Below are 14,012 nucleotides of genomic sequence, written 5' to 3' on the forward strand. Positions count from 1 at the left end.
GGATGATTTCCTGGGACATATGCTCCCTTCACCCAAGTTCTCTCCAAATCTGGAAAAGTTATATGGAATCAAGGGCTCTCTGAGATGTAAGGAGCAGCAGAGTGGTCCATCCCCTTCTTGCTGTGGATATGGACACTGAGCACCCAGGAGGGGCAAGCAGTGACCCAGGCCTCTCAGTGGGTATGGAGCCAAGCTGAGAGCAAGACCCAGAGTCTCATCTCTTGGTCCCAAGTTATTTCAGCCCCCTACATTGTCCCACTGTCTTAGAAGCTGGCCACTGAAACTTAGAAAAACTCTATTTAGTGTGGTCATATTCTTACCCATCATCCTTATTTTATTAAGACACTTTGGTATCCAAGGCACTGTGATAAATTCCCTAGGGATCTGAGATGTAATCTCTGTCTTGACGGTGCTTGTAAGCTGTGGTTTAATGACCTTTGGTTACAGTCATTCAAGAGATGGCAAGGAGGCAGCTGATTAATTCCCAGATGAACCAGGTAGACAATAAGGCTTACGTGCACTCTGACAAAAGGCAGGCTCACGATGGTTTGGAGAAATTAGGAAAGGCTTTCCGGTGGAGAAGGTCTTCAAACAATCTTCCAGCATTAGCTGGCTTTGGCGTGATAGAAAGAGGTGGGTGAGAACAAAAGGATTGAGAGGGGGAGAAGTGTGGGGAGGGTGTAAGAAAGGAGTGAGTCTGCTTGGGACTTCATGCAGGTAGATGCCATGATTTGTTCTTTGGGTTACAGCGCTTGAAGAATCAGACTGGTCTAGAGTAAAAGAAAAATTCAAGGATAATGGATCCTAGCTCTGGCTCAGCAGTCTCGGGCAGGTCTCCCTGCATCTCCATTTTCACGTCTTTGAAAAGGGAATGATAATAATATCTGACGGCCTGGATCACACGATTGCCTTTAGGGTCCCATAAAGTAATATCCCAGAAAGAGTTCTGGGGAGAGTTAACCAGCGTGCAGATGAAAGAAGGCATTGTTATTTTTTAGTAACTTTGTTCGTTCTTTTCCAGTAATCATGTAAGAGAAATTGCTTGGAATTTTATAATCAGAATATCAGAGTTTATTTAACGTGACTAATATTCATTAAAGCAATAACAGGAGTCAGGCTTAGTGTAGTGGAAAAATGATGCATGTTGGAGACTGACCAGGGTTTGAATCTTGCTTCCACTCTTCATTCACTGTCTGACCTTGGCCCATTTCTCAATAAGAATTGCTGGCTTGTCATCTGTAAAAGTTGGATGAGAACAGCTGTCCTGGGCCATGTCAGAAAACTTAAATGGGACATGTCAGAAGACTTCAATAATACAGTGCCTGGCACATAGTAGGTGCTGAGGAAGTGCCCCCACCCTTCTCAAGGACACACATGGCTCCTCTCTGTCACCACTGTTTTTCAGAGACATCTTCTTACAGCCTCTTAAAGAAGGCCCAGATGAAACCAATACACACACTGAGGGCCTTTACCCAGATGACTTTCATTCTTAAAATTCTTTTTTTTAGGACTGGCCGCAGAATTGGCATTTTGAATAAAGACCACATAGCTTATATCAAACTCATTGAGCTGGCACACTAGTTTATTTTGAAAATGACCCAGATGTCTAACCGTGTTAGAGCACATATTTCTGCATGGAACAATCCCAGTCGGTGTTGGGATTGGTCATAATGGGTGGCGTGCCAGTTTGGTTGAAGTTCCTCGATTTTTTGACCATCTCCAGCACACATTCCTGCCTGAGTGCAGACACACACACACACACACACACACACGCGCGCGCGCATCCAGGCCCGCTTGTACACAGGGTCCCATCTTCTTGTACACAGGGTCCCATCTTCTCTGAATCAGTCTGGGTGTCCCTCATGCTTTTCTTCTGAACAAAGTCCACCTTTACTCACAGGTCCCATCTGTGACCCTTGTGCACATATGACTTTGGTCTTTGAGAGCAGAATAGAGGGGTGACTGGAGAGCGAGGGAAGAACTGCTTGTGGTCCCTAAAGGTGAAGAATAAGGAGCTCAAAACAGTTACCTCCGAGAAGTAGTGGAGGATCAGTACAGTCTCGCAAATGCATAGGATTGCAAGTTTTGGAAGACAGTTAGAGCATATTTGAATCAAGTTCCTTAATAGTTCTGTGACCTTAAACAAATATCAAAGACTCAGCTGCCTCCTCTGTAAAATCAGGGGTGAAAGTAACACAGCCTATTGCATTGGGGGTTTCGAGGATTTAATCAAATAATACACAGTCAACCCTTTAGAGCAGCTCCTGGCACTGAGCGAACGCAAAATCACAGTGGTGGTGGTTTGGGGATTTTCCACCTCCAGGAAATCTTCTGACCTCTTACATACATATCCCTTAATTCCCAGCCCCTCTTGATCCTCGATCCCCTCACTAGAATGTCGCCGTGACTGGCATGGGCGTTGGAGACAATCTGATCACTCTTTACAACCTAAGTGCCCTTTTATTGTGGGTCCTGGAGATCTCATTTTAAAACAAGTTCCCTTACTCCAAAAGCCCTGCACATATGAAATGCTGACGTATTCATTTTTGCAAGAGATAAGCAGCATGCCACGCTCAGTTTATGCCTTTCCAACAAAAAGCAAAGTCATATCTGGGATCCCAGGATGGGGCTCTCTGAGTAGCTCTCGCATGTCCTAGGAAAGGAGGGTGCCCCTGCATGCTCGGGACCACACAGAACAATGTAAGAGGGGAAACAGACCACCTCCTGGCCCAGGACTCTGGCCACTGCACTTACTATCTCTCAGAACTGACAGGTGAAAGTTGAAACGCTTTCTTGGGAACACGCCAGAGAAGCCCCCAGCTCGCTGAGATCTGAAGTCACTCCTTTCTTAGATGTGTATTTTCATCTCTAGTTCCCTGGTCAGATGGGAGTGGTTGGTGCCCTTTCGAGGCCTCAGCGGGAGGCAGTTGGGTTTTTTCCACCCTGGGTTTGGCATGGTCAGCATTCTCGTTTTCCTTTCTCTATCCACTGGTGACACTGACCACTCATGACAGCCTCAGTGCTCTCGGTCAGATGCCCTTCCAGGTTGGGAAACAAAGCGATGGGGGTGTGAGAGGGTCGGGAGGAGAGACACCAGTAAGTTTTGTTTTAGTGAACCGTATTTCTCCTAAATTGATCGCAGCTCAGCTTGCATCTTCAAACTCACAGCTGGCTGATCTTTACACCTCCTGAGCGGGAACCTCCACACCTTCTCTCTCATTGTCTGGAAACACAGCACTACTGTGTGAACAGCAGTGGGTTTTGCTCACGGATGTGTTTGCTTAAGCCGGACAGGCTCTCATTTCCCTGGTTTTTCGGAGGGACATTTTTCTGTCTTTCTCCTTCCCTCTCTGCTTCTCTTTCTTCCTTTTCTGTCATGTTCTAGGTTGTTTTGGTAGTCTGATGGTGAAGGATGGAGGGCAAGGGGATTCTTGTCTTTGTCTCAAGCTTCTGATGTTTGTGATTGCAGCCTTTTCTGAGTTCAGACAGCCAGCGGTGGCTCTTAGCCTTGAGTGTGACTTCTGACTACTGAACTATTTTTATGGCCGCAGAGGACAATGATGACTGTAACTCCAAAAAGCGTGAAGCATCTCAGAATCTTACAGAGAGTGGAAGAGAGACGTAAGAGAGAGCTTTGTCCCATGAGGATTCATGGTAGAAAAACACAATTTGCCTGTGGCTTGGCAAAACATCAGGAAGGAAATGACTAGATATTTCCAGTAACTTCTTAGCCAGCATGGAGTAAAAGTCATTTCTTTTCCTCTGAATTCTTTATCTGTAAAATGGGAGAATTTGGATAGACGATTTCCAAGATCTCTGTGTTTCAGACTTTTTCAAATCAGACGCTGTAATCCTGGTTCCTGGTTTGTGGGGACCGGGATTAGAGTACAAATGGGGAGCATCATATTGAAAAGGCACAAATAATGCCACACACTGACACTGCGGATGTCCAGGGAAACAAGAGACAGCCTTCCCTTCAAAGTATTTTACCAGCCCCTGATTCTGAATTGAGTATGATGTGTTCGAAGTACCAATGAAGGAATGATTATACTCTACGACAAGTTGAAAAAAAATCCCACTCCTATTACTTAAGTCCTAGCAGTAGCCTAATGACGGTGCCCCACCTCAGGCAGTCTGCATGTCTACTGTTTTATTTATTCAGGGCCCCCAGGCCCTGAACGTGGCATCCTCTTTCCAAAAATCAGTTTGAATTTAATTCTCCTTTCGACAGTCTGACATACCATGTCACGCTTTCCAGCGTTATTTCTCCATACTTGAATTCTCTAATTGTCACAAGATCCTTTGAGAACTATCTCTTTTTTAACTCCAGGAGAAACCCAATTTGGGGGAAGTTACTAGACCTGTTCAGGTCATCCAGAGAGATCTAAATTTACTGTAACAACTGTATATAGTTCTAACTTTAGATCATTCTGTTATTGGCCTAAGGTTAGGTGATTTGTATGGGACCACAGTCCATACTGAAATCTGGAAGTTGCCATATTGGCAGATATTGGTGATGATGTTGTAATTCTTGCTCTATCCTTCCCAAATATAATATTGTTCACATCAGTTATATGGTTTCATGGTTAAAAATTGGAGCCAAACCACAAGTCTAAAGAAATACCGCCTGTACCTAGAACGTTGGGGCTGCTACAACTTAATGAAATAGAGGTGATTTGTCTTTATTTAATCGTGCTTCCAGTGTAACACACACCACAGGGCTGTTCTATTTTGCTCTGTGTGGCCAGTTGCATTATTTATCAATTGTGGTTTTTGATCGTCCGAGAAGAAAGTGAGGCGGCGGGAAGAGGCAGCTGTGGGCCCCGGGACTGCATGCTTCTATTGTGAAGGCAACAGTGTGACGTGAGATGATCACATGACTGTGCTGGTACTCTCGACCCCTCATTGCACTGAACTGTTGCTTCTTCTTACTTTTACCAGGATGTTCTTTCTTCATGCTTAATGGTTTCCCTGAAAAGAAGTCCATTCTGGGAGCCTGGGACTGTCAAAGCAGAGATTATAGAACCCCAGGCTGAAATCTCAGGAAGTGACTGATCATTCAACAGTGTGTGTGCTCACATGCACGTGCATACCTACTATGTGCAGGCACAATGCTAGATGCTGAGCGTGCAACAATGAACATTTTACAAGATAGGTATGATACTGCCCTCATGGAATGTCCTGCACGTAGATAAGTAGCTGGTTGGAGAAGTGCTTTATGGAGAAGTTCAAGGTACTGTGGAAACACAGAGGATGGGCACATCATTTATTAGGGGTCAGAGTCGCTTCTAGTCTGAGTCCTGAAGGATGAATCATGTTCACCAAGTGAGTGTAGCTGAGCTTGCCAGGAACCAGGTGTTCTGACACTTTGCTTACTGCCCCAGCAACCTCTAAAAGCCACTTTCAAAAAGGCAAATGAGAAAAATAGGATTTGAGTAGTTCCCAGTCAAGGTACTCATTTCAAATGAGTGTCCTTTCTTCTGAGATTATTTTATTCTTTGGAGTACTACTCCAATACCCTTTGTTATATGAAGGACACCATGAATGTTTTATTTATTCGTCAAAGTTAAAAGTCACTACTTCCACCTCGATTTTTTAAACAATCCAGAGGTCTGAGAAGCTCTCCACTGCTTCTGCGAATCAACACCTTCCCCTCCTCTCATCCAAACCCTCAGGACTCTTGATCTCATCCATCTCCTGGTCGCAATGTGGTCACACCCAGCAGAGAGCTGCAGATGAGTGATTTTCCTGAGTTGACCTTCCATGTGGCTCTGTAGATGGTACGACCCCAGGAGACAACTCTCCTGCTCCTGCTGGGCCTGAAGTGTAGGGCAGAAATAAGAAGTGGGGGCGGGGACACTGATTTACAGAGTCTGAGACTGATAAAGGAGAAATACTCCAGGAGACCACGTCAGAACCCACACACACACACACACACACACACTCACACCATTTCACCTCCTCTTACTGCCCCCACACTCAGCGTCGAATTGTTCCCCATGCACAAAGACCTCTCTACTTAGGTATTCTCGGACCCACCCCTTTTTCCGCAAGCCACTGCCAAGGCCTCCTTCTCCACTTTCTTTCCTCCTCTAGTCCATCTTCCACATTCCTCCAGAAAGGAAAGAAAGCTCATTGGAAAACATGAACCAGATCGTTTTCTCTTCCAGTCAGTCTGTCAGAGTCCGCTTGGAGCTTTCAGGACACTCCACCCTCCACGCCCGAGGACTGGAAGTGTCACTCCCCTCACGCTCTTTCATGCCTCTCGGCTTTCTGGAGCTTCTGTCGTGTTCTCTGTCTTCCGCGCTCGGTCCCATACCCGATCGAGGTTTATTCATGGGAGGACCTCGGCGATACCTTACCCACCTTCGGCTGTGGACGAGTCGCAGCTCTGTGCTTCTATCATAACACGTCTTATAAGAGAAGATGAGAGACAGTGGTAACGAATAAGGTCAGCATCAGCCAGCAGACTAGGGGCCTGTCTTGCCTCTGACACCCCGGAGTGGGAGAAGCAATTTTGGAAAAATGGTGTCACTTCACCGAGCCCTGGTTTCTTCCCCTGTAAACTGGGGATATTCATGCTTAATACATAGGGCTTTGTACAGCTTCAAAGAAATAATATAAAAACATACTTCAACACTGCCAGAATGTAGTACACTCCCCCAAATAGTGGTTTTATTAGTATGATCCCATTATGTTGTGATCATCCGATTATTTGTCTCGCTCCCTTCATAAAACTGCTAACTCTTTATAGTGAAAATTGTTTCTCTTTTATATTTGTATGCCCAGTGTCTAGCCGAAAGCATAGTATTGATAGAATCTCGTATACTATAGAATATATATAGAGAGAGAATAAATGTTGGTGAATGAAAGAGGAAAAGACTGAATGAATGATACGCAGGGGGAAGAGAGGGAGTTGGGAAGGAAGGAGAATGTGAAGGCAGTCAGAAAGGGAGGAAGGGTGGGTGGAAAGAGGGGTAATGAAATAATGACATTCAATAAATGAATGAAAGAATGATAGATTTTTCAATAGATCTTTGATTGGTGCTGTTAACATTTTTCTTAGACTATGTGTCAAGCTTCTCTACAAAACCTATTATTTTGGAAACCAATCATTTAGGATTCTGAGAATTTAATAAACTCTCCAAGTACTTTTTTTCCCCCGTGCCTGTCCTTACAGACAAGAGAGGCATATTTAAGTATTTCTGACAATGAAACTAAGCAGGAGAATAAAGTCCAGATCATTAGGGCCCTTGGGTATAAGTACAAAATCCAGTTTTTAGAACTGGTCACAACTTGGAGAAAGCTTGTTATTTGGAACAAGGATATGGATGCAATAAACATTCTGAGGTTTATCTTGCTTTAATGACTTGTCTTGAGTGGCTTTGATCTTTACGTTGGATAATCACTTTCAAATGGTCTGGTGTGTTCCGAAGGTGGAGGAGTCGTTCATGGACTTGAGATCCTCCCTGGGAGCAACAAGCTGCAGTCGGAATTTGGGAATAGACAATGTTACAGGACTTGCTCTGTGAGTTGGAGAAACAGGGCAACCGCCTGTGAGGAAGATAAGCACATAGGTCCAGGGATAGGAACCAGCGTTCACTGATGCAGGAGAGACACAACAGGCTTTGGGAGCTAAGGCCCATTTTCTCTAGCTCCACGAGTTAGCTAAAGAGAGAATTACGCATCTTGGGGTCTTTTCACGGGTTTAGCACTTTTCTAGGCCTTTCTTATGTATTGCTTTCTTGAATTTTTATATTCTCCTTTCTAGGTTGAATTTGATAATTCCCATATTACAGATGAGCAAATTGAAGTTCAGTGAGATTGTCACTTCTCTAAGGTCACACTGCCCCTTGGTTGGAAAGGGTGGGTTTGAACCGAGTCTGTCTTTCTCTTAACATGTCGCTTTTTCTCTAGCACTTTGCTGCCTTTTTCCTTACCAGGAAAGAACTATCACCAGCCCGTGGCTTGGAAGTGGCCCATTCTCAATCAGGGTTAGCCCTCCTCAAACTGAAGACTTTGGTGCATGGCAAGCACCATCACTGTAACCCGGCTGTATCTATCAAGTGCCCAGGGAGTGGAATCTTGGCGTGACACTTCCCAAAGATCTCCTCAGCTATTACTTCTGTAGTGGGGAGTCAGTCGCTTTGGGTGGGAATAGAACCAGAGGCTGGTCAGTCTGGATCTGGGCTTGCTGTGAGTCACAAGTCTGACCAACCATCTTCAAAATGGGAGAGCCAGTGTACTATGCTTCTGGAGTTGGAAAAACTAGAGCCTTCCATGATTTAATTTAAAGGATTTGTTGTTCTGCATTTTGAATGTGGTTCCCTTTTGCTTCTCTTTCAATAAAACAGGCCCTGACAGCCCTCTCATTGAGCTTATTACAGAGTTGTACCATCTCAGGCCAGTGCATTTAGGAAATATGTTGTTGGCACTCACCAGCGAGTGAGATGCATAAAGAAAATATCCTAATGACAGTTGAGTTGAGAGAGCTTTGATCTCCCTCCAGAACTACTCTCATGGCTTTGAAATGCAATTCTGGCAGAAAGGTACAGTCTGGGTGTCTTGGCATTCTGGGGCTGGGCCCCCTTGAAACTGACATTCCAGGGGACCCAAAACCTTCCCAGTAGGATCCAGGTACACGGGCAGTGCAGGAAGAAAAGAGACAGCAAAACATCTCTCTTGAGAGGCGACTCTGGGAAAGGATCTAAGTTAGGAGGGATGTAGCCCAACATTTTCCAAACTGTGTTGGTTATGCTGTTATTTGGTTTTTGGCAAAGACAGAGGTGGGGCGGGGGAAGGGATTACGGTCAGACATGTTTGGGAACACTTCATACATTATCTGACCGACTCCCATTTTGCATATTAAAGACTCTGAAAATTCTTGCAATTAAAAAAATATATGTATTTAACCTTGCTTAACAGAGCATATCCTAAGCCCATTTGACTCAGAAACTTTTTCTCTTTAAATATGCATGTGTTTCTTGTGGGTTTAGCCGTCGGTATACCATGATTTGGAAGACACTGAGCTAGTTCACAAGCTCATTGACCATATGGGGACTCTGAACTGCAGAGCAGGCAGCAGAGGGTGATGGAAACAGGCCAGAAATTAAGGCAATGCAGGTTCTGCACAGAGGCATCCAGCTGAGGGGGAGGCTGGGGACTTCAATCCTTTCCACACGGGACTCTCCAAGCCATGCTCCCTTGCAGGCAACTATGTGCCCCTGAGAGAAGAGGTGACTTTTACCAATCGGTGCAAAAGCACTGCCATGTAGGCTAGTGAATCTGGTTTGTTGTTACCTTGGGCAAGTCACTGAACCTCCCTGAGCCCCGCACTAACCATCCTGTTTTGAAGTTATGTAGTTTAAGAGAGAGGTGCTCAATAACTGCCAGTCAGTGGGAGCACTCTCTCTTGCAGGGGAGTTTCCAAGGACACAGAGATGATAAAGACTCAGCTCCCACCTGCTTGAAGCTCATAGCCTGATGGAGAGGACAGGTGCTCACACAGTGAAGACAACACGAAGTAGGGCGATAATAGAATCACTAGAATTAAAAGTGGGTGGGGGCTCTGAGGAGGGAGAAATAATTTTCAGTTAGAGGTGATGATGATGGTTTTGGTGTTGCTAATCATTTTCATTGTAATAACAATACTAATAATAATAATAATGCAATAAAAATAGCCAAGGCTAGTGATTGAGCGCCTTCCATGTGCCAGGCACTGTACAACGAACTTCCTCTGTGTTGACTCTAGTCCTCCCGATACCCCTGAGAGATGGGCATCATTATCCCATTGCACAGATGTGGGTGGTCCCGAGTGTATATGTACATCACATGTACATCACATGTAAGTGGATTTAGCAGGCAGGGTAAGATTTTAAAAGGCTGAGAGTCAGGGAAAGAGGTTGTGGGGCAGAGGAGGGAGAATGATGGGTGTGCTTAGGGAATGGGCATAATTGGGGAAAACCAGAGATTCTCAGATGAGGAAACCATGAGAACTTGAATGGGAGGGTATGGGAGGAAGAAGAAGGTTGCCAGGCAGAGATGAGACACTGAAAGCTGAGACTGGGAGAGCCACCCCTAGAGGCAGATTATCAGTTTAGGTTTTTCCCTAGCAGGAGAAAATAGACCAGGCTATGGAGGGGAGAGTGTGCCAGGACTGTGCTGTGCTGTCTTGTTTAGTGCTGCTGGTGTCCCTGTGAGCTGAGACTTGGAGAGGTAAAGCCGCTTGCCCATGGACATAGGTCTGTCCATCCAACTTTGGGTAGTACTGCCTCATACATAAATAAACACACAGAGTTTGAGATTTGGATTGGTTTTTCTGGGCTACTGATCTTTTTAAAAGCACATAAATTTGACCAATTTTTAATATACACAAAAGGCCACCCTTCCCACAGTGGCAAAATGGAAAGGCAAGTGGCTCTAAGAAAGTCTCATCATCAGTCTCTCTAGCCTCTCATGGTTCTTCTCGATTTGACCTTCTGTAATTTCTCCTCCATCCATTGACTGAAAGGAATAAACAGTATCTTAAAGAGGTAGAGGGAAGGAGGTAGATACCTACATGTATTCCTGTCCCCGGGATTTTCCCCCGATGCGTTTGGGAGATACCCAGCTTGGCTATAAACTGATGAGAAGACCTTAGCCAGCAGAAGGAAAACTTTTAGCTACAGAGCTCTTTTCCTTTGGGTGGGTCCCCCCAAAAGATATGGAGAGAAGAGAGGCCAGTGGAGCCTGGATTCTTCCTTTTTGAGGAAGATTGATTGATTCTTGATTGAAGACTGTTGATTCTTCCTTTTTGAGAAACAGAGACTTCTCAAAGTATGAAACAACAACAACACCACATGCAATCAGGGGAATGGCTCCAACATCTCACATCTCTGCCTTGGGACAGAATGAATACCACCCCCTGAAAAGATTGCTTCTGCAATTACAAATGAATAAACAACCAATTAAAATGGCTCCCCAGCCTACCCCACCCTTCCCTTCTCTCAAGAAGCTTTCTCAGCCGAGAGCAATGAGGCAAAGAGGTGACTTTCTCTAATAACATTTGTGTGCTCTGCCCGAGAGAATGCTTGATGGAAATGGACAAATCAATTAGAAAATAATAAATAACGCAGATAGGGCTGATCCAAGAAAACCTCAACTTCTTTGTGTTTTCATTCTCCTCCCACACGTTGTTTCCCTTCTCACCATGGCCCTGAGTGTGCTTGGAAATGAGGGTGAAGTTGTGGGAAGCGTTAGACACTTCCAGATTTGTACTTGGCCTTGTCACTATTTATGTGATCTCCGAACCCCTGTTACTTCATCTATAAGATGGGGACAAATAACCCTCTGTTTTCTCCTCTAGAAAATAGGGATAATAATACTGTCTACCTCAGTGTTATTAAGAAGATTAAAGGAGATAATCAATGTAAAGTCGAGCCACATAGAGGAGCCCAAAAACATTAAATATCATTATTCATAGATTTTATCTCACCTGCTGTATCAAGCCGCCTACTTATTTATGTTTTTATTCATTTATGCATTGATTCATTTCCAACTTTCTCAAGAAATGATAATCACTTGCTCACAAGGATCCCTAAAATACATGATGACAGACATAAAATGGGAGCTGAAAGAAGCATGAGAGGGGAACGGGATGCCTCTGTCTATCTAGGAAATGAGCCGTTGAATGATATGCCTGTGACCGAGCCAAAGCTTTAGCGTTTCTGTTCCGATGGGAGAGTGTTACTCTGCAAGGGAAGAGTTCTTATTTATCGAGCACCTAGGATATACCAGTCTCTTTCCAAAAACCATTGCTTTTTCTCTCCAACATGTGTTTGTTCCATGTATTAAAGAGTTGACGATTGTCGTATGTGGAGTTAATTCACTTTCCAGATATGTCAGACTAGAGGAGCAGCTACCTCAAATGCAATAACACCCTCTAGTCTGTTTTACAGACAAAGAAATGGAAGCTGAGAGAATGTAGAATCATATGCTGCAGGAGGCAGTATGATGCCCCAGTGAAAAGAGAATGGGTTTCTAAGCCAGACAGAATTGGCCTTAAAACCCAGTAGTGCAACTTTGGACAACCCATTTAATAACATCGGGCCACATGTTGCTTATCTTGAAAACAGAGTAATAATACCTCTTTTGCAAGGTTGGTACAGAGAGGCAAAGCAGGCCTCCTAGTACAGCTCTGTATTGGCCAAATAAGTGGTCCCAGGTCCATAGTGAATGAGTAAAGAGGAAGGAAGCCAAGACTAGAAAACATGTAATCTCTTCCATGGTCTGTTTTCTTGATCTATACCCACATTATGTGGCCTTGTCATCAGTCAATATAGCAGAGTCCTTAGGGGCACAGATGTTGACTTTAGATCAATCTAGGTTCCAAACTGAACTCTGTTATTTATAAGCTGAGTAACCTTACCAAGTTTCTGAAACTCATAAGAATTGCAATGTTCTTATCTGTAAAATGGGATCATATCACATACCTTATAACATTATCGGGGGAAGTCAATGGGGTGATGTTTATAAAGAGCTTAGCCAAGTGCCTGGCACAGAGTCACTCTTACTTAAGTAGTAGTACCCGTTATATGAATAATAACTTTTTGGGATGGTGATGACAGCCAAGGTTCTTTTTCTATTACAGAGCATACTTGGATGTTAATGAACTGAAGAACATTCTTAGACTGGATGGATCAACACACCTCAACATCTTCTTTGCAAACTCCTCGGAGGAGGAATTGGCAGGAGTAGCCACTTGGCCATGGGACAAGGAGGCCCTAATACACTTGGGTGAGAATTAGAATTTTCTTCAGGAGGAAATTGGCCGAGTATGGGAATAATTTAGCACCAATGATGATGATAGCGATCATAATCATGGTGGTGGTGGTGGTAGTGATAGTGGGGATGGTGAACGATCTATCTTTTTAATTTATAAAACACTTCAGCACTCCTTATTCCAACCACCAAACAATGCTCTGAAGAAAATAACACAATATTATTAACCTTGTTTTACCAATGGAGAAACTGACATTCAAAGAAGGACTAGGGTTTATCCAAGGTCACACAAAAGTTAGTGGCAAAGCCACATTTTGAATTCAGGTTTCCAACTCTGTCCATTGGTTGCTTTCTTCTTATACCCCCTGCCTCTTTGTTCATACAAATAGATTCTCAGCCTGATAACCACAATGTGCTGGCACAGCCAGTCATGAGTTGGCTTAAAAGATACCACAGAGGCAAGACAAAGTGTGTTTGTAAGAACTCCTTGTTCCTCCATGCTCCACCCACTAACAACACCAGGAACTCTTCTGACATTCGAATTATGTATATCCATAAATAAGACACATGTTTATATAAACCAATCACCAATGTTAGAAATGATAACACTTTCTGAACCAGGCACTTCGGCAAATGTTATAGTTGTTCAATTTTTATTTCTCCATGTGCTCTTCCAGTACATGTCTATATGTAGACATGCATTTTTTTAACTGGTATATATTTGAAATCATAGCATAGATGCAATTTTGTGTTCTTTCTTTTTCACTTAATATTAGGCTATCTACATTTTTGTCACATTACAGCAGTCTTCATCGTTACTTCCCATCTGACTTCTTTTCCACTTAACATCGCAAAAGAAAAGAATCGTTCTGGGTCATTTCTACCTCTCTAAAGTTGAGATTTGTAATGGCCACATAATAGTCCATTGAGTGAGGGGCACGACAGTTTTCTTTAAACGTTTTCCCTTTGATAGAATGTTCCTATTATTTACACCAATGAATAGTGATGACTCAGCGAGCATCTTCATCTGAGAATGTTAAGGCTCAGCAGAGTGACAGTCTGGATGTTTCCTCAGGCCTGCCTGGTCTCCCAGGAGTGTACCCTAAGTCCAGTAGCTGCTCTAAATCTATGATATCTTGGAAATGAGGAACTTTGCAGCTTCAGATGATGACGTTGTGCCAAATCAAATTCCGGACTTAGTTCCCTCTATACTGTTCTCATTTCCCAGTTGTTTTTAAGAAAATGAAACCAAT

The 14,012-nt window shown here is 43.8% G+C and overlaps 1 protein-coding gene across 1 annotated transcript in view; it reads left to right on the forward strand.

The window, feature by feature from the left end:
• Window positions 1–14,012, forward strand: part of PAPPA (pappalysin 1) — a 191,787-nt gene that overhangs the window by 4,300 nt on the left and 173,475 nt on the right. Inside the window, exon 2 of the mRNA XM_023531045.1 lies at window positions 12,629–12,774. Within this exon, the coding sequence (XP_023386813.1) occupies window positions 12,629–12,774 (146 nt within the window). The remainder of the gene's footprint in view (window positions 1–12,628; window positions 12,775–14,012) is intronic.

Source organism: Pteropus vampyrus, unplaced genomic scaffold, assembly GCF_000151845.1.
Source record: "Pteropus vampyrus isolate Shadow unplaced genomic scaffold, Pvam_2.0 Scaffold61, whole genome shotgun sequence".
Taxonomy (NCBI): Eukaryota; Metazoa; Chordata; class Mammalia; order Chiroptera; family Pteropodidae; genus Pteropus; species Pteropus vampyrus.